Below are 26,312 nucleotides of genomic sequence, written 5' to 3'. Positions count from 1 at the left end.
GAGCTCTTCTACATCCTCCTAAAGTACAAATTGCTGTAATGTCAGCCAAGTTTTCAGCAAAAGTTGTCTCCTGGTAAACATTATTTTTTCCACATAAAAAGTAGGAATCTTTTGTTCTAAGCAATTGCAGTTTGATGAAATTGCAGTGAATTATGAGATTTTTAAGTGAGAGGTAAGCAGGCTCTGACAGTGAGCTCAAATGCAGTACAACATAGCCAGGATTTATCAAAAAGAAGTAATGCAACATGCATTAAGGAGAAAAAAGTGATGGGAATCTGAAAAGGAATTGCAGATTTTGCCTATTCAAGATGGAGGAGAGAATCCTGGGCTCCGTTGTCAAGCTGCAGTTATGAGCAGAGAAATCCACATACCAATTTCTGAGTCTTAATTTAATGTGCTGCTCTTGATAAATACCTCAGTAGAACAGTGTTTGTAAAAGGATACAGTTTTAAATGCTTTGGTAATCTAGAGAGAAAGACTGAGAAGTGTGGAATGTGAGCGTTTTACCTACCTACAGTTCTGGCACCCTACCTAATTGTTTATTTACTGTAACACATTTGACACACCTGAAAACTTTTGAGTTAAAATATGTGTGGTTTGTTTCTTTTAGTGTGGAATGATGTCTTTTATATTTTTTTCCTCTGAATTGATCAGTCGTTTTTATTTAGATTTGATTGTTGTAATATAGGTGCTGCTTATTTTTCTTTTTAAAGCTTAGCCCTTGCCCAAGGTGCCTTAAGGAGAGGAGGAATAGATCAAAATAATAATTTTTCTTCTCCTAACAGTAAGATATGAGTTTTTAAATGACTCAGGCCCATTTCTTGCAGGGTAGATTGATTGTGGATACACTCAAAATCTATTGGATTGATTGACGATGCTGTTGTATTGACGTGTCTGTTCCGAAAGAGAATGTGGGATAATAGGTTGACGATTTGATGAATATCATTTTATTTAGAGAAAATTATGTTTTGGTGCATTTGGTACATTTGTAATATGGGAAAGACTTTGAAAGTTACCTTCAAAAAGGAGACTGTAGGAAGGCCTCCATTGCGGAGATGAAGCCTTGTGGGAACAGAAGGTTGTGTCAAGGCTCCAGTTCCAGAGAGATCCCTCTGCTGGGGAAACACAAGGAAAATAAATTTGCATGGCTTGTGCTCTCTGAAGGTTAAAAAAAAAACAAAAAAACAACCCAAAACTTTAATTTTTATTTGGTTTTAAGTTGCATGTACTCTTTTGGATCTTGGATGAATGAATTTGGTTGTATTTTTTTTTTCTCTCCCAAAAATATTTGTAAGCTTTTGAATCTGTTTTTAAAAGCAGGTAGCCTGGCTCACTCATTGCCCTTGTGAAGTGGAAATTATGCTTTCTTTCAAATTTTTCCAGTTCATGTAGTTATTTTTGTAGCTTTTATTAAAGAAATGTTGAGGTTTAAACCCAATATTCAGCTAAGGACTGCATGGCTGCCAGCTCACTCCTCCCTCTAGAAGAAAGGGATGAGGCTTTGAATTGCAAGTGCAAAAGTTAGCAAATAAAAAGAAACAAAGAAAATAAAAACAGGAAAAACAAAAGCAAAAAAAAACAACACACCCCAAAGCAGCAATTGCTCACCACCATCTGACCTATGCCCTGCCAGCCCCTAAGCAATAACATCCCTGGCAATCTTTTTGCTAGTATGATGTCTTACAGTCTTACAGTATGGAATGTTCTTTTGGTTAGTTTGAGTCAGATGTCCTGATTCTGTCCCTTCCTTCCTCCTTATACACCTTGAGCACCTTGCTAGCAGGGCAGCATGAGTGGAAAGAAACAGAAAATGCCTCGGCTTTGCAAGCAAAGCAACAGCTGAAACATCGCTGTGTTATCAACACTGTTTTCACCACAAATCCAAAACATAGCACCATACAGGCTGCTTTAAAGAAAATTAACTTTATCCCAGCCCAGTCTTGTTCAGTAAGACCTTTGCAAGTAGATTTCCTTGACATCATATAGTGTAATTCCCAATGATATGTATGAAATCCTAAAATCAGCGGGGAAATAAGCTAACAGATTCCTTGCATCGTGTCATGCTGCTTGTCTGTTGTTTTGATTCTTTTGTTACTGCTGTTATGCTGGAATGCATGCTAAAAGTTCTTCTTGATCTTTTCTGTGTTTTATTTTCTAAAGCAGAATATCTGCAAGCTTAAGTCTTAATTTAGAGCAGAGGCATTTTCTGAATGCAGCAAATAAGGCGTAAGAGAAGGAAAAGGTTAATTTTAAGTTCCATTTTCTTTATGGTTAATGTATGGCAAAAATTCAAGTTTTCTCCCAAATTTGATCTGCTTTAAGGATGTCTCTTTCAAGTGATTTTGAGACAACTTGCTACTTCTCTAAGTAAAGCCTGAGTCTTGTGTGGCTTGGCCTTGCATCCCAGCCTGCTAGGGTAGATTGGTACTAGGGTCTTCCTTCTGTGTTGTGAGGGTTCTCTGTGGTGCCTTAGGGCTTAAGACGTGGGTAAGAACTAAAAGTTATTTCAAGACTCTTCTTAACCAGTTGTAGGGCAATTTTTATAGCCTTACCTTCAAGGAGACCTAAACTGTTACTTAATGTAGCATCTACATCTTGCTAAGTGCTCATTCTGGAGCGGATACGAGAAAGCTACGGAAGTTGTGAGATTGCACGAACAAGCAGAAAGCAAAATTCTTGCTCTATTTCTTATACACTTTCAATAAGCATTAATAATAGCTATAGTTTTGTCTAAAAAGTTGATCCGGTGAGAATAAATGACTTGCATATGATCCCATGTTTTGTCCGTCATCAGGGCAGGAATTGTAGCCAATTCTTCAATGTTTTGAAGCACAGGTTGTGGGTTTTCATGTCTTCTTTTTTCCCTCTTTGTTCATATAAACCAATAATATTTGTAAGCTCTAAGACCCCATCCTATCAGCACTGTTCCAAGGTATCTGGCCAGCCTTTGTTGGGTGACAGTAAAGCTGCCAATGAGCGGGGTAGTGACACCACTGGAGATTGTAGCAGGCGAGAGACCAGCTCCACAGCTGCGCCAGTGTTCCTACTCACTATGGCAATCTTTATGTTACTGAACAAATCATTCAGTCGGATTATCCTTGGTTTGTGCAAAGGTTTAGGTCACGAACAGCTGTGAGTCTGCATCCAATTTGAGGATATTGGAGGTAGACACAGGCCTAAGGGGTGTTAGAAGGGAGGTGTAACAGCTTCAGACAAGCCATTCCATGTTAGAGACATGGAAGAATAAGATTGAATAATGCTAGGCAACGCTGAAAGACTAACGAAGACTGTCCTCAAGTTCAGTGAAATCAGGCAAAACTCCTGAAGCACAATCCAAATGCCTATGTGGAGATGCAGCAGCTCCAGACAATGGCAGGAAGCCATGTGTAAAGATTAGGGAATCAATAGATGTACATGTGCATAGCTGTAGCTAGCCAAACATTAAGTCTATCTGAACATATACTGGATAGGAGCCAAGGTGCATACATTCTAATTTCTACCTGTTAGCAGACCCTGCGTTGAAGCTCAGATGGAACTTGCCTGTTTCATGCTATCTTGCTGTTTATCATGGGTGGGACAAAAGTAACTGGAAGGTTGATTCCAGTAGAAAACTGAGGTAAGGCAACAGCAGTCAAGGGAGCTGAAAGATAAAAAGTCATATCTTCCGAATGTGTCAGCAGTCACATGAAAGGAGAGCCACACTACTCCTTGTTCTGCTGTCTTGAGTGGGCTGTGCCAGAAGAGAAGTATTTCCATTCTGCACATGCATGGGGCAACAGAGAGTTTGGGATGAAATCTAGCTCTCCAAAAGGGAACAGCTTCAAAGTATTATTTAGTCCCTGCTGCTACCTTCTAGAAGTTATCATAAACTCATTTATTTCCCACCCAGCTCTGATATGAGGCTGCAGTTTTCTGTGCTAAAAGAAATTACAACCATTACTTTGTGACTTAGGTACTGCCACAAGTGCAGTACAAGCAGGTGCGGGTGCCAATTTTTTTTCAATCAGAATTGAATTCAGAGGTTAATATTGATGCAGTTGAAGACAGAAATTTCAATACAAAATATGAGACTCCTAGAGTTCTAGTTAGTTGCCTTTGATGAATTGAAATAAATTCATATTCTCTTATTAAAAGCCCAGAGAAGAAACTGAAATTCAGCTCTGTATGCATGATTCTTTTTAAAATGAAGGCTAAGAAAATCCCAATTGATACATATAAGACATAGCTTTTTAATTTATTGTTCAAGCATATGCAAAAAGGCATTAATTTTCAGTAATATAAAATTCTCGATGTGTATTGCCTGGAGCTATGGTTTTGAACCTAAATTGCATGTATTTACTAAGGCATATAGCTCCGCAACTTGGAAAATGGAAGTGCATTTTAAATGTGTGTAGAGATTGCTACTGTTAAAACCAGTTGTAATTTATAAGTGAGAAAAATAAAGCTTCAGATGGCAGATGAAGAGACACCTATATTGATTCCATATGCTTGGCTGCATGAGGTATGTTCCTGAAAATAGGAAGCAAGTGCCATATTTTAAGGAATTTCAGAAGTCAAGCATCAAGGGGTAATAGAGTTGACCTCCAATTTCAGAAATCACAAGCTAACATTTGAGAGCATTTCACTTCCAAACTTTATTTAAAGCTCTGCTTAGCAATCAGTTTTATTATAGTAAGGATTTTTGGCTGGGAGGCACATTGGTTATACTGCTACCTAGCTGGCTTTTCCCTTCAATAGCAGATATCAGTGACCAAGTGTGAAAAGCTGGTACTTCAGACTCCGTGCGAGTATAGTTGGGTTGGCCTACTGTTCATGTTCATAAGTGGGTTTTTGCATTCTCTGATCTTTGAACCTTAAGCAAAGGACAGCGAAGTTGGCTTATGTTTCAAACAGGGTTTTTTTCATTTTCACTGCACTTGTCTTCCTGGTGTTGAAAGATTTTAACTGGCATTTTTCTATCAGCTTCTTTCTCGAGTATCCATTATCTGTTGCTGCAATATGTTATCTAAAGGCTGCCTCTTAGTATTCTCAGTGGGTAATTGTCAGCACTGGTGCTGCTCACCCTACAAAGGTGTTAAGGAAATACAGGTTTTGGATGTATATTTAGTGTAGAATTGATTCCACCCTGTGTTCCCTCCATCTAGAAGTGAAGATTCAATACAAACACAATGTTATTCTTTCAAAAATGATATAACTTTGCTTTCAGTATAGATTTGAAAATTCATAGAAAAATGAGTGTTAAAAGGATCAGTGTTTTCCTATTAGATGAGAAGCACTAACATAATGAAATAAAACTATGACTTCCATGACGATTGCTTTCTGCTCTTGGCCAAGTTAGTGTGTCTGTTGGTTCTCATATGAATAGAAAAAGCTTTAAGAATGTAGTAACTGCCATCAGTGAGACTTGAACACAGTTAAACATCAATTAGCACATCCAGAGTAGTTACTAGCAAGCTGTCTGCCTTTCTTTCAAAAAAAAAAAAAAAAAAGGAAGTATCAGTGTATTTTCTGTTAAGCAGGTTTTTTTTGATCATTCATAAATATCCTTACTTGCTTTCTGAAGACAAAATTTCAGCCTTATTAACACACAATGTGTAAATTTGTACAAGAACAGAACATTTTTTTACCAGCTGAACTGTGAAAATGACAGGTTTAAAGAAAACACTCAGAAACACATCATGGATGAATAAGGCTATTTTAGGAAATACAGAGTGGTTGTAAAAGAAAATGCAGGACAAGATTTCAGAGTAGACATAATATCTTTTATTAAACTAGACTGGCATGCCTGGGAAAATTAGTACATTCTGGGCAGCCAAACCTTTTCTGAGGTCTGAAATGGAAGCCACAGATTTCAAAGCGAAATACAACTTGAGAACAGTTACAGTTTGGTTAATATGTAGTTTGGATATTTAGGTGTTTGTCCATCAAACTGTGAAATCCTAGGTTCCCATAGAGTTATTCAGCAAATCATTTACTTGAAGTCACGGATAAATGTCATGCATAGTGCTCATTTTTTTCAAAAGTAATTGTGCTGTACAGATATCCAGACTATTATGTGTTGTTAGCAGTCTGCTCTCATGCCTGTTAGTGTTTAAAAGCTAGAATGTTGTTTATAACCGTGCTTGTATTTGTTTCAGATTTGGAGGAAAGGAGGAGTTGCTTCCACAATGTAAGGTGATTATTGGCAAAGCCAGGAAGTTTTTCTACTGAATTAAATCCTTTGTCAAATGGCACATTTATTCTCAGAGATACTATTTGGACAATTCAACGAACTTGAAATAGTCCAGTTATTTTAGCACTGTAGATTGGAGAAGGGAAAATAAAGAGACAGAAGGCACAATTTTCATACTAAGGTTCCTCCCCTGCTTTACTGCTGAGGAAATGAGCTGCCACATCTGCTATGCTGTGACAAGGTCTGGACAGGCTACACCCAGAAGTCTATATGGAACTAGAATACAGGCAGATGATGGAATTGTTTGAGCTGTAGGCTATCTATGCTGTCACATTTAATGGTATACATTCGGCATCATCACTGTCAATACTGAGGCAGAACACAAGCATGTGGTGCACCATCTTTTTTGACTCCCAGAAATTTATTTCTTAAATTTAGTAATTACAGTGGTCGGAGACACCCATTTTGCTGGTATGGGTACATCAGTGGTTCCAAGAACAGGGCCATTTTGCCAATTTATGGTTCAGCACTACCTACTCAAATCTGAATGAAAAGAGGGACTGAAAATGGAACCAGAAGAATTTCCAGTAGATGTTTTTTGCAGCAGCATTACAGTGTGAGCAGTATGAGTGTAGCCAGTTGGATTTCTCCTAACGTATAGAGATTCTGTTGTTTTGGATCTGAATTACAGTTCTGATTTAATTATTTCTGTTGTTAGTGACTAAATATTGGCATTCAGATTGATAGCTAGAATTCATTCCAGAGAAATTAATTTATGAATGATTTCTTAATATAAAAACTACTCATATTTCTCTTAACCCTTTGGAACTGCTGATGCAATGAGGTCCTTCTGAAACAGCCTCCAGTAGGACTGCACGAGGATTCTATGAGATTTTTATCCTCTGAAAGCTGGGCCACTTCAGCTTTGATTTTCTTTTGTTTTTTAGTATGTTGGGTTTGCTGGCATTCTGCAGCTCAGTTGTCACTAAGATGCAGGGAGACCCCTTGTTATTTTGTGACCATGGTGTCTTCACTGGTAAAACAAGGATAACAGTGCTTGGTTGCTGCCAGGTATATCCTAGTATAATGTTTATAAATACCTCTAAATGTTGCCACTTCTTTCCAAATGCCTTTCTGCTGGTTGCATTTTAAGTAAAAAACTGTGTGTTTGTGTGGTTGGGGTGGGGTTTCAATCATCTGATGTCAAGTTTTGTTTTATTTTTGTAATGATTTACGCAGTTGTTAATCAGCTGCTGACTCCTCAGAGGAAACTTCAGGGAGATCATGCATTTAGAAACAATCCTGCTTCTAGTATTTTCTCTCCATTGTATTTTTCTTCCTTTGTTCTTTTGTTCTCCATTATGAAGGACATTTGCATGAAAACAAGATTTTTGTTCCTTAAGAGTTCATCTGCTCCTGCTGCTTATTCCCCACCTGGCCATAATCCTCTGTTTGTGACATCTCAATTGGTGGCTGTGCAAATGATTATGATGTCGAAGACAGGATTATGACTTCAGGTGAGAAACAAACAGCAGGAACAGGTGAACTCAAGAGAAATACACATCTCGACTTTTCTCTAACTATTTCTATGCTAAAAGCACGAGCAAAATGCTGGCAATAGTTTACATATGCATATAGAAAATAACGGATATATAGGCAAATTGCATCATACTAGTGAGTAACATGACAACTCTACTCTTAAAATTGCCTCCAACTTACTGTCTAGTTTCAGATACCGAGCAGTACGGTAGTGGTATAATGTCTAATGACAATGTGATTAGGATGTTGGTTTTTGGTGGTGGTTTTTTTTTTTCTTTTTTTTCCCCAAGTGTTACAATTGATCTAAAAGTCTTCCTCTGTGTGCTTGTGTTGTAAGCTGACATCCTTAGTTCACGTGTAACGAGATTTGGTTAAAAATATAAAAAGAGCCAAACTTTTGATGATAAGCAAGTTAAGTGGAGTCCTTGATGAGAGTATTGGAGTATTGGAGCAGATCCCAAAGTTCTGTGATATAATGAGAGGCTATTGGTACTGCCTGATTTCTGCTTGAGGTTATTTTGTCCATTATCTGTTGCACTTATTGTTGTTCCAAAGGAATCCTGCTTGCCCCTGCAAGCCATTTCTCTAGGAGCTTTTGCAGAATATCTCCTTTTGAAATTTCTTCTTGGCAGTTGGAGTCTCATGATGATAAATAACTGGTATGGCACTGCACCAACTTGTGAGAGAAAGACATCTGCTAAGAAAACTTAGCAGGTCTGAGCATAATACAAGAGGTGTGTGTGTGTGCTATATTACTGCTTGATGTAACTAACATGAGATTATTTTTCTGGAAAATTCCTAGTTGACTGTGAAGGTATTGCTCAAGAGAAACCTCATCTAAGGAATCAGCCTGTGGTCTTGTGACTATGCTGGCAATTTCAGCTTAAGAAATATATATTTCTTTTCCATTCTGAGTGGTTTTAAGAATACCTACTTATGGATAGATTATGAATTTCTTTAGAGATGTTGGATAAGTGTTCATTTTTGTGTGCAATTTGTGGAATGAAATAGAAGAAATTGTTGTCATTTATTCATATGTTACTGGTTTGCATCAAGATGCATAGATGAAAATAGGAGGGAAGAGGGGAGTTAATATTCAAAGAATTAGACACTGAAAGTCATCCAATCCATAAGTTTGATATTTGAAGTACTCCCGGCTTCAGAGAAACCATGGGGAGTGTTTTGTTTTGTTTTTAAATAGAATTGAAGTAGTCATCTTTGGGATCGTGGTAATTAAAATTAGAAAGTTGGTAGCATTTTTATTGCAGGCAATTCTAGTGGTGAGATTAACGTTAGATAACCTTATCGTAAAATAACCAGACACCCTGTGATGATCTGACACATGAGAGGCTGCACAGAGCTCATGGTCCCCCGAGGGCTGCGATTGTTTTATGGTTTTATCTCATGATAACCATGCTTTGGTTTTACCCTTTTCTAAGAGCTTCATGTAGTACCCATCTCGCTGCCTCCCCCGGTAAATTTGTAATTTAACACCACTCTAGGAAATGGCAAATCAGCGTGAAACTATTAATCTTATCTCATATCATGAAACAGACGCTGATCCAAGAGATTTGATTACTTTGCTTCTGGTCATTATCCAGAGTGAAAGCTTAGCTTGGACATTTGTATCATCAACATTTCTGTCATCAGAAAGCAAAAGATTTCAAAAACAAAGTGAAATTCTTCGGTCGATCTCATTTAGTGTTTCAGGCCACAAAAATACTGTGTGTCACCAAACTCCTTTAACTGGTCACTTTGCGATAAACCGCAGCATGAAAGCCCTAATTTCTACCCGATGTCTAGAGCTTCTTTCCTAGTCATTAAAAGCGTGACAAAGGACCTGGATGTCACGTATGTGGGCTCTAAATAATCTGCTGTGATTTTAATGAGTTCAGTCACAATCACCACTGGTTTGTCTTGCCTCATAAGTATTTGTGAGATGGAGCTTGCAGTCAGACTCTCTGCTGCCGAGTTGCCTTTTGATCTTTTGAGAAAGACTGAAACTTGCTTCTGTTCAGTCCTGCAAATCTGAGTCTGGTAGCTCGAACTCTGGAAATAGCCAGCTGCATCCTCTACCCTCTAATGAATACATTGTGAATAAGAAATTCAGTTTTAATTTCTATTACAGTTTAGCTAATTAAAGAGAACGTTTTAAATACCTGACTTAGACAATATGATTTGCTTTCATCTTTTCTTTGCTCTTGGCTTTACATTTTTGTTGTTCCCACAGTTCTTCTGAGTATCTGCAACTTCGTATCTTCTCTCCCATTATGCTTGTGACACTAAAAAACCTGCAGTCATTTAATATTTAATTATGAAGGAGGCTCAGTCTCTATTTTGCTTCTCCAGTAGGGTAGAGCTTTCTGCTGTACAAGAATATTTGGAAATAAAACTTTTTACAATTTACAAATTCCAGGGGGTTTTACTCATGTAGAAATACACGGAATTTCTGTGCTCAACTGGATGGTTCAACTCTATTTCTTGAGGGAGTGAATTTCGCTGTTGACCTAATTCTTCTCCCATCAGAGTTGGCACTGAGTGGTTTTAGATTGTCAGCATTAGAGCTTTACTATTCTTTGTAGAATCCAGAGTTTTGGAAGAAAAGCTGAAGTGCAGCTCTTTCACATGGAATAAGGAAGGCTTAGGCTTGATATTTAGAATGCTTTTATTAACCAGTTCTATCCAAAGAATGGCCTAGGAACCCAGATGGAGGAGCTTTCCTCACTGCGTTAGAATTTAGTCACAGCTTCTAAAATCCCTTTGACAGCATGTGCCGTCTGTTATCTAGATTGAGTTCAGAAATGGGGGAGTGATAAAGCAGAGAAAAAGTGAAATACAAAACTATGAACGTGTACAGCTTTCCTTGCGAAAAAGAGCCATTGAAAAGGAAATTTTAGGACAGACAACTGTCAGGGAACTTTCTGGAAAAAGAATGGAAAAGGTGTGTAATGTTAGCTTGTGGCTGTAGAGCCTATGCTCTTGGACTGGCACAGCACAATAAATTTATGGTTCTGTATTGAAAAGTCTGCATCTTGATTCTGACTTATAGGGACTGTACTACAGGGGTTTGTAGCTGAAACTGTCCTTCCATGCCATTAAGGTTACAAGTGGGGCATGTTGTTTTGTTAACTATTAATATAAGCTGTTAATGTCAGGTTCTGCAGAGATGTTTAGTTCGTCCACATACTGTCTTTATGACAGAGTCCTGCCTTGTGCAAGGATTTTCTCTCAGCCACTTGAAAATACTGTCACCTGTGAGCTCTTCTATCCTAAACTCCCGTTAGGAAACGCGATTGCCTCACAAGGTCACTTCTGTCCTGGAGTAGTGGAAGGCCGTTCAATTTATGCTTGGTCACGCCCTTTTAACTTAATGTTCTCCTTCACACAAGCTGGTGGTGATGGATGTCCATTCAGGTAACCTAATGGCCTACAGTAACTGTAGGAGAGCCTTTATATCAATATTTTGCAGCTGAGGCCCATCAGAAGAGACTGTCATACTGCTCCACGCTACATCTAGGACATTTTATACAAATAGTAACAGTCATACCATAGCCACACTTCACAGTTTCAAGTAGGACTATAAAAGATCATTTCTATGGGATAAGAGGAAGCTGATCTTTGTGGCTTGATATATCAGAGGTCATTTGCTGCTGTCAGCTGTCTGCCTGTAACTACTAAACCCATATCAGAATGACCAGTCTTAGCTCTTAAGGAACCTCAGCCATAGAAAGAAAGTCTTCTGGGACTACCTTCGTGGCATTTTGAGTGTGTTGTAACTATTCTGAAGCCAGCATCATCATGATGGGCTTCAAAAAGAAACAGCTGGCTTACCACTAGGGAATGAGAGACTGGTATTTGGCTCTATCCCTCCTCCTGTTTGATTCAGCTTCTCCTGCATGCTTTCATTAGTTAATTTATGTATCTGTTTGAGGTATTGCAAATCTGCCAAAGAGAAAACACTTCATTTCTCACTAAAACTGTGGCCTGTATGCCAAGAGGACCTTAAGCATTTGTGTTTAGATCCTTCCATACTCAAGTGATATAGTTAGCTTCTGTTCCTCAAAGGACTCAGGACGTACAGTCCCATGCACGGGTCATCAAAGTAGGTAACAGGTTGAGATATTGCACTGTGCATCATTTAGGGGGATCCTCCCCAGTGGTGATTGTATTCTGCACAAAACTTTTAGATGTACATGCTTTTAGTAAAAAAAAAGTCGATGTCGTTTCCAAGTGTCCTTTTCATTTCTATGGATTTCCTATCTAACTGTGTAAGAAAATGTAACTGTATATTTCTCTATAACTGCAAACTAAGGAGTTGACTTCCAATAGGAACGGAGTACTTGTTAATGGGAGGGAATCTGACAGCTATCTTGTTAAACCAGTGTATGAGCTATGGAAAAACTGAAGCAGGAACAGGAAGCATAATGTATATGTTGTATCTGGCAATGATAGTGCTTTGCCATCATCCAGAGAAGACAGCGTTTTAAAGCCAGACTCTTTGGCAGCAACTCTGCAGCTACCTGTCTACCAGTTCATCCATCCATATGTTGCACATGTCAGTGGCTGAGAATATAAATATTTTCTCAATATTAGTGTAAAATAGAAATAGTATATGCTTTTATTTCTGTGTACTCTAGCAGGTTGATTTGTAATTTTCCCACTCTCTTGTTGAAAGAAACTGTTCCCGGTAGTTTAGTCAAGTTTCTGCCTGTCAACTGCTCTGGTCTGGCCATTTTATCTCATAGCTTCACTTCCAGTGACAGAGACATAAGCTATGTGATAAATGCCATCTTGTGTTTACTGGGGGATAGTGTGGGGTGAAAGTGTGCAAGCTGTTGTCTGAAAGCTGATGAAACAGTGAGCAGTCAGTAGCTAAGCCTTTAGAGAAAGGTTTTCTAATATATGGTATATGTACTTTTGAATGTGGAGAGGTGAAGTGCCATGGGTCTGACTTGACTCTTCTCAAGGACTTTATTAATTTTCTCCTCTCGAGATAATTTAACACAAAATCATTGGGCTGCCTGTTGTTCTACCTTGCACTAGATTTTGTCTAGTTAATACGGAGCTATGCAGTAGCTACATTTTGATGTGGGTCTTGTTCCAGCCTTTGTTCTGAAGTACGGCGTCATTTCAAAATGAGAAAGTCCTCTTAAAAAGCTTTTATTTTTCCTATGTGCAACTACTGCTCTGACAAGATGAAGTGAGTCAGCCTGTCTTTAATGGTGTTGCATTGAAACGGCTTCTTCCATTCAACTCTTGTTGTCATTCCTTGGCATGATCATTACTTTCAGGGCAGCTTAGAGGTCAATCAGGCAGAGCCACGGGGGCACCCACAGCTAGCCTCAGGATACTCCCTACAAATGTAAGATCAAAAGGGCAGGCACATGAAAATTACTGTTTACTTTTTATGAATTATTTCCCAGAGATAGGATCATTAGCAGAATCTAAATGCTGGCTGGCTCGTATTGCAAGGGCACTCCTGACAGAATATGCTCACTTGGGCACACCATTCTTTTGAAGTCAGAAAATTTTCTGTTTTTGTTCTTTGTGGGATTTCTATATTATATAAATAACTTTCTAGTTGTATGCTTTTCCCCAAAACAGTCTCTACCTTTGCACATGCTTTTAATTCTTAAATGTCTTCCATTTCTTTCCTTTGTTTGTGCAGTAAATTTCAAAGCCTACATCCATACGCTGGGGAATATGCAGGAGACACTTAGCTTCTGAAAGAAGTAAAACTTTCTGGTAATCTTTCTGAGTGAACACTGACTGGTACTTAAAATTCATCACTGGCCAATGGGTACCGCAGTTATCCCTACTGTAAATACAGGGGAAAGGTGATGTTGGCTGTCATGGTGAGGTACACGTTGGCAAATGCTGATTCAGTGTCTGCTCCTGTAGTAATCTTCACACATCAAACTCTACGCATTCTTATCCACATAAGTATCTGGCTTCTGTTTGATCACAGTAATCAGGGCTATTTAGAGGGGTCACGGAATATTTGCCCTTTTGTCTTGTGTCTGCAGCTATGAAAGCATGACTTTAGAGCAAATGTTGATTGAATTCTAAAGAGACTGGCATTGGCTAGGAACATGTGTAGCTGCTGATATGCTAAACTTCTGATTCCAAGTAAAAAAACCGTTTGCTTTTTAAAATAACTTTGAAAAAGTTACCTTGAAAGACCAAATACGTGGTGGACATTACTTATTAATGAAAACTGATATGAACTTCCCGCTTATTATCCAACAAGTTAGTGCCCTTAATGCAAGATAATTGAATGCTGCCCATTGTAGGAGTGAAACTAAGTCTGGCTACTAACCAAAACTAAATCCCTTATAGCTATTTTTGTATGTTCTTAAAGTGTGTGCTGTGAGATTAAGCAGTTGTCTTTTTTCCCTTCTACTGTTTTTTTTTTTTTAATTTAGAAGAATATGCCCATATACATATATAAAATATATAATCAAATATATCTCTATATAATTTAAAAATATATAGTATACCCTCTTGTATCCCCTTCACATGCTACACTTAGGGAGCGATGGCATCTGTCCAATGGCATTTCTTTTCTAAATCCTTACTCCTATAACCTGGCTAGACAATTTGCATAAGTGCGTTTTTATTTATTTGGCATGATGTTTTCTCAACATCACTGGTTTTTTTCTTTGGCATTCATCTTGACAGCATCAGAGAATGTCTTGCTAGTGTTTAAAAGGATAATTTAAACATTTTATGCTCCGCCTTTTCCTCTTGCATTTGTATAGGAAATGTATGAACCTTTGAACAGTTAGAGTGTAAAGGAAACTTACATGTGGCTGAATGTAGTCATTGGGCTCCCCAGTGTAAAGGTCTATGAGTGGCCATCTGCAGGAATGGGTCTGGGGCTTAAGCAGCAATGTTCATAAAGCTGAGCACATAGAAAATGCTGTAGAAAAACAGAGCAGTTGGCACTAGACACAATTTAGGCTTGTATTGAGCTGCAGGCAGTCCCAGAAGTTTTCAGTCATATATCTTGAACATCTAAGGTTAGATCTGCAGGTAGACAGGGGTGTCTGAATGCTTCCCTTTTGTCTTGAAGTCATGCTTACAGGTTCATGAGACATCCAGGAGCAAGCTTTTTGGAGCCAGCATCTGGCATTCTTGCTGTGCATTTCTTGCAAACTTTACAGTAAGGCAGGATCAGTTATGTAATCGTGCTGTTACTCTTGGAAATCTTTGTTGTTGATGTCTTTTTTGTCTTTTCTTTGCCATCTTGAAAAACAATGGTTTTAAGATGTCTTCTGTTGCACTTCATGCTTTGTAGGCTACCTCCTCTTTTTTGTAATGTGCCACACAGGTCCTTAAACCTGTTTTCTGAGCTTGTACACTTGGAAGATGATACCCAAGTTCTGGTGGGTTTCCAGGAGAAGTCTCCTCAGTGCTGCTAGGGTGGGAGAATGATGGAGATGCTTTTTCCACCCAGTTGCTAAGAGAGTGCAGGTGTACCTGTCAACTGACACTTAAATTAAGACTTCCATTTCCCCGTGTATAGCCATACCTTTACAGACAGGTGTAGATTTGTTGCAAGAAGGGCTATTTTTGGCTCTACTGTAGGAAACCCTGAAGGTAATGAGTTGCATATAGTAAATCTTGCTTATCCAATAATTTCCACTACATTTCAAATTAAGGTCCTAAATTAGGGTTAGTGTCAGACTTGCTCTTCAGCTATGTCCTAATTCTGTTTTAAAAGCACATAGCTAAGGACTTTAATATGTTTTAGATTCAGTGCTTGTAAGTTATACTGAAATCCCTAAGGGAGCCAAAATAACTTATTAAAACCTTGCAAATGTTTTTGACTGCTGCATTCTATTATTTTCTATTCCAGCGGTAGCATACAGCCTCTGCTGATGGGCGGAGGAACGCAAACCTCCAGGGCCCATTAGACTTAACTTGTTTACTGCATTGATATCTATATGTTAAATGACAAGAGAGTTCAGGTTATTGAATAATTTAAAATTCAGCTCTAATTGGTGTCATATGACCTGGAAAAGGCCATGGATGACGCCAGGAGCATGCTGTGAAATTCTTATAAATAATTCATAAATTAGATCATTCATTTGCCTGGATGTCTTGTTAAATGCAGAAGTTTGTAAGTAATAACTGATGATATAACACCTGTAAGTATTTAGTTCATATGCTGGAAGGTAATCTACCTTGATGATCTTCTAGCAAAACCTGCCAGAGTATGAGAGTTAATTGCACTAGGGAGAATGCACTACATTTATTTGGGATGGGGCTTTGGCAAGGCTTACTGTGCAGATGTTGCATTACGCGTTCCCTATCAGCTAGACAACTATTCTGTGTATGCCCATGTTAAAAATGCAGCTCATCACTCTTCTGCCCTTATTTCACATGAACTCCAAATGCACTGGGAAATGGTAGTGACCTGCTCTGCTCACAAATAGTATAGTTTTTGAAATATTTATCTAGGTCTTGAACTACTGATTCTTCAGTAAAATAAAGGGCAGAAGTAAAAAATTGAAGTCAGAAGATTGTGATTTTTCGTTTTTATAATGTTGGCAGCACATTGAATGTTAATAGTTAGACCTGGTGCTGTCAAGATTAGTATAGTGGCATTTTTCTATGGTGCAAACAGCTCTGGTGTAGTTTTGTTTCTGAAGGCAAACATGTTTGCTTTATTCGTAGTGGTCAGATATTGCATTGGCCATGTGTAGCTACTGTTTGGGCTTAATGGGCATTCTGCTCACAGTGACTTCCAGGACTAAATGCATAGATGCTGCACTTCAGTTTTCTTGGAGCACTGTATTATTAATGACTGCCTTATCAGCCAGCATAAAACCAGTTTGCTGATCTGAAATGGAAGCATTTGTTAGAGATTATCTACAGTATTTTTGTAGCTGGAGAGAAGGGTGGCATGTTTACGAATGCAAAATATACACTTAAAGCTGAGTGCCAGAAAATGCTCGCTTGCCACTTTGAATGCAGGTTTTTTGTGCACCTGGCATCCCGGCTCAAACCCTAATAACAAAAGGGAGAAAAAAAATTAAAGGCAGTGAAAACAGAGGAGGTGTTCCTCTGCTGTCAGCTAGCAGCAATGGATTCATTTTTTTTGTGATGTGATCCTATTTTTATTTTTGTTTTGCTACACCTGTTCAGTATATTGAATTGAGTGGATTTTTATGGAAAAAATACAGGTTTCTGGCTGTCATTCACATATTGTTTCTTTGACTTGAGGCCACTTGTTTTATTCAGTGGAATGTGGCAATCATAGCTGTACATAATTACCACAGAAAATTGTGCTTCATTTCTTTATTTCTTGAAAAACGATCAGCTTATCTTCTGAGTTACCTGTGGCATCTATCTCAGGTACTAACAGAAGCAGTTGCTGTACTATTATCTGGGCACCCTGTAAATGACTGGTGCTAGGTTACTTATGTTAGGGATTTTAATAAGGATTTTATGATTTAAAGAAAAGAAACTGATAGACTTCAACAGGTCCTGGTAATTTACTTTGAAATCTTTACCATTTTACGTCTTTCTTGATAAATTCTTACGTATTCTTGGAAAGAATAGCTTCTTAATCACTAGTAATGCATTTCAAATAGTCTTATCACTGGAAATAGTTGTTCTTATAATGGCTTTTCTGTTGCCCAGATAACACACCCAAGCTTATTTATAATGCATTCTCCTTATTCCAGTGACAAGAGCAAGTGCTTACACTGCTGATAGATCTGCAAACCCCAAACCAAGCTTTATTCAGATGATACCTCTACATCAGCAGTGTGTAGTGCTGACTGAGTTCCAAGTTTAGGATGCGTACCTTAATGAGTGTGTCAGCTAGGTCACTAATGCATGCCCATGACACTCTTTAAGGTGTCCCTCTATATGGCAGTCTCTCATTTTCCTATTTAGAAACTCCTCCTTCGTCTTGGAGCACCTTTAAAGCCCTGCATTTTTTTCAGGTTGCTGCTTCTGATTGTGCTTGGTTCCCTCCGGGCTCCTGGCTCTGTTCTGCACAGTGAAGAAGGAACTTGCATGTTCCTTGCCATGTTTCTCCCCTACCTAAAGAAACCCCAAGGCTGAAAATCCAGTTTAGAGAAATGTTTTCCTGTTAACCTCTGTGGCTCTGTATTTTTCCCAGTGTGTGGATGGACTACAGCTTTTGTCCAGTGAGTGCAAGACTTCCCAAGTTAATGATTTGCACAAGCATGTCTTGTGCATGCATGTCTGCCTGTGAAATCTGTCAGTATGTTCCTTGTGTGGAGATCATAAGATCTGATCTGCTGGTAGCCTAGCCTTGGCCATACAGAACCTTGTGTGCTGGAATCAGTTTTTAAAGGTCTCCTCTACCAGTCTATGTGCTAACTCTGCAGAGCACGCAGTCTGCATTTAAGAATTTGCAGAGGTGCTAATGCTGCATGCATAAAGCTGGTGTGCTGTTTGTCTGTCTGTAGGTAGTTTTAAGGACTGGATGTTTGTTTAAGCTTTTCTCTGAATCCCTGAGCAAAAATTACTGGGATTGCAGTGAAGATTTCTTAGAGCTCCCCACCTGTCTTCCCTTTTCAGCCCTTCTAAAGATTATTTGAACTATTTTTTAATATCTTCATGTTTCCATGCATGAGTTTCACACCTGTCTTATAAAATCTTATTAACTTTGTTATGCTGCAAGGAGCAGTCTGAATTTTTGTTTGTTTGCTTATGCCTCAGTTAAAGGAAGTTGTATCTTTAAATGCTATACAGCAAGCATAGGAGAACTCCACAGAGGGGAAAGCACAGCTGTTCCATCATGGTCCGTCATGGTTTCCGTGCATCCCGTAGGTAATATCTTTCTTAAACTCTTCTTGTAAAATTACTTAATTCCGTATGCTTATGAGTCTTTAGACTCAAGGTAGTAGATGAGTCTTTACAATTTTTTTTTTTTTTCATTTTTCCCTTTCACCTGGCCAGCATTTTACAAATCTGTCCTGGTGTGTTCTGGTTTTATGATTCTTTGTAAGTTTAGAATTCAGGCAATTTTCCCTGCAGCCTACATCTAGCTGTAGTTTTCAATTAAAGCATTAACAGACAACACACATTACTTACAAAGTTGCTGGCTCCCAGTAGTTCATTTTTCTTTAGTATTAGAATTTGCAAAGTACTGACTAGCCTTCAAAGGCATGTGAAATTGGAATTCAGTCTTCTACCTAGTATGACCTCCTTCTTCTAAAGGAATGAAAAAAAACACCAAAAAAACCACCACTTGCATTCAATGACATTAATGAGAATTTCCCACCCTGCAAACATATTGTAACTGTGAAATAACATTAAAGTTTCTCTGCCTTGTTATGAAGTCTTTAAATGTCAATGCCATTACTGAGACCATCAGGGCAGATTTAATGGTGGCCAAGGTCAACAAATGCTAACTGGTACCTCTCTTTTAGGGCCTCCGGGGACTCCTAATGGAGTCTCAGCGATGAAGTTAATTTGTGATGTGGGTCTTTATTCTTAAATCTGCTCCAATGATTATTTTGTACCATCTCCATGTGCTCAGATTTCTTAACATTCTCTTGTGTCTTCAGTCAATAAAACAAAGGGCTAGAATAAGGAAATTCTGTCATTCCATGTTACATTACATCTTTTTGTATTGTCTGCTCCTTTTTACCTCACGGGCTGATGAAGGTCAGGTGTATTCTTTCTGTAGATTACCCTACTCTGTCACTTCTGATAGGATCTTCCAAAAAAATCTTTTGGATCTGCTACTACCTGCTGTCCTAGAGATCTGGGCCAGAAGCCACGTCAGACCTCTTTTTCTGTAGTTGCCCTAAGTGCTGGGATAGCAAAAGGTGGGAAATGAGAGACAGAATGTAACTGCAAGATTCTCTCCCTTTCCCTTTTCTTCCCGTTGCTGGTCGTCCCTTTATGCATTGCCTAATGTAGATTTTAAAAGTTTTATAACCTTTATTTGCCTAGAAAATACTGCAGACAAAGATGGCAAGATGCAAATAATAAATAACCAAACTCTGTTTTTTTGGCAGTGTGTTGCATTTCTGCTCACTTGCCCTGCCAACCCCTCTGACTTTAAAATATTTTAATGTCCTGCACTTTTCACCCAGTCCAAGCACCAGACTTTCCTCAGACATTTAGCACTGACATTAATGCAAATGCCTCCAACTTACTGGGCCCTCTGGGGCAAAACATGACATCCTTGGCTTTCAATCAGTTGGTGGAGAGGATATTTTTATATCCACAAAACTAGAAATAATAAAATATCAGTATTCAGGTGCTAATCCATGTTAATTTACATTCTGTGAAGTATACCAGAAACTTGTAATCGGTTGTCTTCAAGAACAACAGAGTATATTTGGTATTTTGCTTATTTATAAAAAGGAATTTAAATTATGGATATAAACACTGCACAGGTTTGGATTGTATCTCTCTTCTAATCATCACTGGACACTTACTTGCATCCCTAAGTTCTGCTGTCATGGAGCTTGCTGACTGACTTTGAGTGTATGTCGACCATACCTATCTGTTATAAGCACTGCTAGAATGCAAATAACACTTTGCTCACTATCTGTGGATTATGAATTTCACCGCTGAAGCACTTTCACTGAAGTGGTTTCATTATCTTTAACAAACCTGGTGTCTGTTAAAAAAAAAAGAAAAAAAGTAAAAAAGAAACAACTTTGTGAAAAATCCCAAAGGCTGGAAGAATTTAAATTCAGTGTATTATTGAAATTAATGCAAAAGAAATCATGGAATCACAGAATGGTTGTGAGTGCCTGCTTCACTATCACTCTGATGTGCGTAACAGCTCAAATGCTGAACTGCCTGGATGAACCGTAGTGTAAAGATACTCTGAGATATGAGTGGGATTTTGCTGTGTGTTGTATAATGTCCATGAGTATAACAAAACCACCAGAATTTGCTTGCACTGAGTTGACAAATGTGAATTACAGTTGCTTTCTTTCTTCGGAGTTTTATCAGAATATAATCACTTGCCCAGCTTAATTGAAAAATCACTTACGTTTATAGCTGAATTTAAACATGTTTTGTATTTAAATGACAGCTTTTGATGTACAGACATTTTTTACAGAAAGTAGTTAGTTTTTATCTGTGTTTCTGTAAAGATATTTCAAAAACTCTCATCAAATTTCCAGCGATAAGTAATATCCCATTCAGTGCAAGGTGAAATGTTTTACATCAAATCTCCTGCTGTGTAATGGCCAATCAAAGAGTATTTATAGTGGCTGAATGGATTTTTTGGCTCGGTATTCAAAATTAAACATTTTCAAACATTAACATTTAATGTTTTTTGCCACTCTTCAAGTTGATTTTATGTAACCCTAGGTGCTCACAACTACTTGATACTCTGAAGCGACTCATTTTATGCTGAGCATCCTGCAGGCAGTAGTTTTACGTTTATTACACTTGTGTAGATTGAATGAAATGTATATTTGATAGCAGAACCATGTCTGTCTTTTGATAAACATTTTGTCAAGGTGGGCTGTACGTCCATCAGCAGGATGCAGTGAGTCTATTTATGAGTGAGCATGTTTAAATCGTGACATTAATTAGTAAAGATGCATTTTACTAATTCAGAGGAAATTGTTTCTCTTATTTCAGATGTCTGGTAAGAAGTCCTCCTGTCCACAACCACCCTCTGAACTAGATGGTTCGTACTTAGCTGTTGCAGGACCTCAGATTTCGTATAAGAACAGTAAAGCATCAAAGCCTGGAAGTCCAAGCCGTGTAGCATTGTCTCAGCCTTGCAGGAATAATCATAATTATGGAACTGAAATCATTTACAACCATCAAGATCGTCCGAAAGAAAATCCCTTGGAAAATGGCTTGCACAGAAAGTGCAACAATATGATTTCCTCAGTCAAGCAGAGGAGCCCTCACCATGTAAAACCAGCTCAGGAGATGGACCAAAAAGCAAATGAATTTTCAAGCACTTGCCCTCCACAAATGACCTGTGGCTGTGCCTGCAAGCATGTAGGGAGCTCAGGTGGCGTTCAGAAGAGGCACCATGTCAGCCAGGTACCCAGAAGAGTCTCTGGACCTGCTCACAAAACCTGTGATTATTCCAGGCTCTCTCGAGTTTCTGGGCTGAATGACAGCGGGGGTTCAGGGTCTAAAGAAGCAGAACAAGCTAAACGGTTGTCTGAAGAAAGAAGGCAACAGCTGCTGCTGCAGAAGATGGAGCTGGAAATTGAAAAGGAACGTCTCCAAAATCTGTTGGCTAAACAAGAAGCAAAACTGCTCCTAAAACAACAACAACTACACCAGTCCCGAATGGATTATAACAGGTGATTTCAAGATTCATATTTAAAAAAAATAAATTCTAGAGTTTCTAATGAACACGTGAGCAATAGTTATAAAGGAAAAAGGGAATTTATAAAATAAGATAAGGCAGTTCTTGTGGCACAATTTCTCTGTAGCGGTGATTTAGAGGAGAGGAGACTTTTGAGTATATTAGCATATACTGTTGGGAAACAGCATGACAGCTGTGGAAAGCAGCAGAGGAAAACAGTATGTGGTAGAAAGAAAGACATAAGAAAAGCAGTTCTAAGAGACTGGGTAGGAAAAGAAGAGTAGTAGAAGAAATTGTGAGCTTGATCTTAGTGCAGGCAGTTGAAGGAACATAGACATTTGGCAAGGGAGCCGTGTGTGTAGATGACATAGGCAAGGCATTTCTCTCCTTTACTTGGAGAGGTCAGTTTTGAAATACTGCACTTTCTTAGGTGGTGACTGGAAGAAATATCTTTTACAGAAAATATGAAGACCGTTTTATTTATTTAATATATACACGTGGCAAAGGAAGGGAGTCCTGTGATAGAGGGACATTTTCCTTTCAGTGATATTTCTGTAGGCAAGGATGCCAAGACAGAGGCAACAGAGGCACAAGACCTGCTTAAAAAAAGAAGGAAGAAGCAATAACCAGAGAAATATGGAATGTGGCTTCAAAAGCCCTTGTGATTGTTAGAGAAGGTGAGAGAACACCTTCCTGACAATTTAAATGGGGACTTTGGCAATACAGATAAACTTATTTATTGGTATCATTAAACCAAGAAGGGGATTGGGTTAAAGCCACAGACCGAAAAGTTAGATTAGCTGGTGTAACTCAACTGTGAGCTAGCATTTCAGCATTAGGAGGCTAAAGCAATGGGAGAAATCTGTCAGTCTTTAAGAAAAGACTGTAGGAAGGTTTCACAAGAAGGCTTATCTCAATATTACTTTAGTGTGGTAAATACTGACAGCATCCCACAAGTGTCTGTAATACTTGACCCACTTCCTGCTTGCACGCATTATAACCACCACAGAAGAACATATCACTTTCTTTTCTCAGTAACAGCCCTCTGGTTACTTTCCAAACCCTAAAAGAGAGTACCATAACTCAGATGATCGTTTGTTTGACTTCTTGGGCCCTGTCTTACACTGAAAAGAGTATGTTAAGAGGCCTTAAAATGTCTGTTTTATCAAAGTCAATCATAATTGTGTGAGTTGCAAATGGCTGAGGCTACAAACAAAGAATTATAACTTAAGGCAAAAAAGAAGCAGGAACAGATGGATTCTTAATCATCAAATACCTTAATTCTATGCATGCAGACCTCTAAAGAAAAACAAGTAGAATATGAAGGATATACAGACTAAGTCTTTTGGAGTTTTGTTCCTAATAGATAATTTTCAGATTTATCTGAGGCATCATCTGCTCAGGAAAATAACTAGACCTTAAATATCTCTATGATGTTGTGCTTGTTAATACCATTGTGCCTATTTTAGCTTCTTTTTTTTTTTTTCTTCTGAAAAAAAAGGTGGTTTACAGAGTTCTAGTTACTTAAGGAAAATATAGAAGGAAAAAATGCTGTGAAAAAAGTCATATGATCAGTCTGAGCACTAAATCTGTTTTTGTAATCTATTCAGAGGTGAAGGTGAATGCACAATTGCCATTTTGACCATATGAAGTGCAACTAGACTCAGTGTGCTTGCTTTTAAAAAATACTCAGTCTCTTTAGAATGAAATGTTTGATATTTACAGACAAATCTCATAAGCATTACAGTTCTATTTCAGTTCTGGCTGTATAATTCTTTTGCACTTTATAACAGGATAATTTTATGTACTACACAAACAGTAGAAGTTTGTTTAGCTAAGCTTGAATACCCTTGCTTCTTTGGCAGCAGACTCTAACCTAGTGCATCTCCTTACATCAAAAATACAATGAAAATCCATTTCCAAGTTGTGTTTATTTTTTCTGTCCTTCTGCATGGATGGAATGCTGGTTAAGGTCCATTTTGAGCTGCTGAAAGTATTGTCATTCATTGACAGATGAAAGGTCTGACCATTTGTAATAATTGGCTATTAAATCTTATTCTCTTATGAAAAGTATGAATCAATCTTTTTTTTTGACAACAGTGCATCATAACTGCATCTTAATTTCCCACATTTTCTCTGGATGTGAAGTAGTTGCTCAGCTATCAAAAATGGTGGGTTGACAGGGAAAGTGGCAGATCAGTAACTTCTACTCTGATGTTGTATGAGGGGAGATTCAAGTTGGATACTGGGAAAAATTTACTCTGAAAGAGTGGTCAGGCTCTGGAATGGGCTGCCCAGGGATGTGGTGGAGTCACTGTCCCTGGGGATGTCCAAGACTGTTTTTATGTTGTATGAAGGGACGTGATTTAGTGGAGAAACATTGGTGGTAGATGAGCTGGATGATCTTGACAGTCACAGAAACACAGAATCACAGAATCACAAGGTTGGAAACGACCTGCAAGATCATCTAGTCCAACCACCCTCCCATTCCTATCAGTGCCACAAGCTACTAAACCATCTCTCGTAGCTCCTCATCCAGGCGCCTCTTGAACACTGCCAGGGACGGCGACTCCACCACCTCCCTGGGCAGCCATTCCAGTGCCTGACCACCCTCTGAGAGAAAAAGTTTCTCCTAATGTACAACCTAAACCTCCTCTGGTATAACTTCTGGCCATTTCCTCGGATCCTACTATTTGCCTGGGAGAAGAGGCCAGACCCTTTTGCACCACAACCTTCCTTCAGGAAGTTGTAGAGTGCAATGAGGTCTCCCCTGAGCCTCCTCTTCTCCAAACTGAACAATCCCAGCTCCTTCAGCCGCTCCTCATAAGACTTGTGCTCCAGACCCCTCACCAGTTTCGTTGCCCTTCTCTGGACACGCTCCAGGGCCTCAATGTCTTTCTTGTAGTGAGGGGCCCAAAATTGAACACAGCACTCGAGGTGCAGCCTCACCAGAGCTGAGTACAGGGGGATGATCACCTCCCTGCTCCTGCTGGCCACACCATTTCTAATGCAGGCCAGGATGCCGTTGGCCCTCTTGGCCACTTGGGCACACTGTCGGCTCATGTTCAGCCGAGCATCAACCAACACCCCCAGGTCCCTTTCCTCTTCACAGTCATCCAACCACTCATCCCCAAGCCTGTAACGCTGCCTGGGGTTGTTGTGGCCAAAGTGCAGAACCCGACACTTGGCCTTGTTAAACCTCATCCCATTCATCTCAGCCCAGCGATCCAGCTTACCTTATTACCAGTCCTTTCCAAATTTGGTGGTTCTGTGATTCTATGATTCTACCGAAGTCAGTCAGCCCAGAATATATAAAACTTTCATGAGTGGCAAAATATTCTTTCTTGGTTATGTGGAAAAATCTGGTTAAATCCTGGAAACAACAATTTTATGTAAGCGGAATAAATGCCTCTATTACTGACTTTTTTCAGTCTTCACTGGAAAGAGAGAGAAGGGTGGGCTAATGTATTAAAAATTGAGGATTATCTCTGTACACATAGTTTCAGAAGACACAACTACCTCAAACATTCTACATTTTGAGAAACTTACATGCCTCTGAGCTTGGGTGTTAATGAAGCAGTATTCTTAGCCAACAAGGAATGTTGTTATGGGACACTGTGACCATTTTCTCAAGGAGGCAGATAGTTCAAAAGCAGTAAATGAAATTTTTCTAACCTTTTTCCCAGTGGAAATCTACAGAAGGAGAAGTGCTGTACATCAGTCAGCCTTACAAAACAAAAGGTATATTTGAAAGCATGAAAATAGTTTTGAAAGCTTCTCCATTAAACATGATTAAGTGCTTTGCTTGTAGACACAAAACTGACCCTATTTATGGCAAATTTCTGTTCTGGTGATAGGATGAGCTGCATAAACAGCTACTTCTGCTTTTTCAGGTTTAGAGGCCGTGTGTCAGGTTCAGAAGATGTGCTCATTGATGAAACACCTGGAGAACTTGCTCTGATGATGAACGGCAACAGCATGGGGCTACGGTAATTTTTTTTCTTGACTTCTAAGTACTTCACAGTGTCAGTGCATCTTGACATTGTAATACTGGCTGCCAAGTGTATCTGTTCGTGTGTTTGTTTCAGATTAAGAACTTTTTTTCCCCAGGAAAAAAATAAAAATTCCTTGGCTGTTGAATTTTATGGGGTAAATGTTGAATAATTATTACCCAGAGTTTTGGGGTTGATCTCCCTAGCAGTCTCAGATTGTGTACATCCCACCTTAAGGACAATAACCTGGCCCACAACAAATAGAAGTTTTCATAAGATCTGAGATTTCTTTCTCTGCTCTAGGTTTTACTTCTTA

At 38.8% G+C, this 26,312-nt stretch overlaps 1 protein-coding gene across 2 annotated transcripts in view; it reads left to right on the top strand.

Annotated features, from left to right (window-relative positions):
• The window catches only part of KIAA1328 (KIAA1328 ortholog), a 180,347-nt gene that overhangs the window by 99,076 nt on the left and 54,959 nt on the right, over window positions 1-26,312 (top strand). For both annotated transcript variants that reach the window (XM_048932498.1, XM_048932497.1), the window contains exons 7-8: window positions 21,314-21,999; window positions 25,898-25,993. In XM_048932498.1, coding sequence (XP_048788455.1) covers window positions 21,314-21,999; window positions 25,898-25,993 — 782 coding nt within the window. The remainder of the gene's footprint in view (window positions 1-21,313; window positions 22,000-25,897; window positions 25,994-26,312) is intronic.

The sequence above is a fragment of the Lagopus muta genome, chromosome Z, assembly GCF_023343835.1.
Source record: "Lagopus muta isolate bLagMut1 chromosome Z, bLagMut1 primary, whole genome shotgun sequence".
NCBI lineage: Eukaryota > Metazoa > Chordata > Aves > Galliformes > Phasianidae > Lagopus > Lagopus muta.
This window is presented reverse-complemented; position numbering and strand designations above follow the sequence as displayed.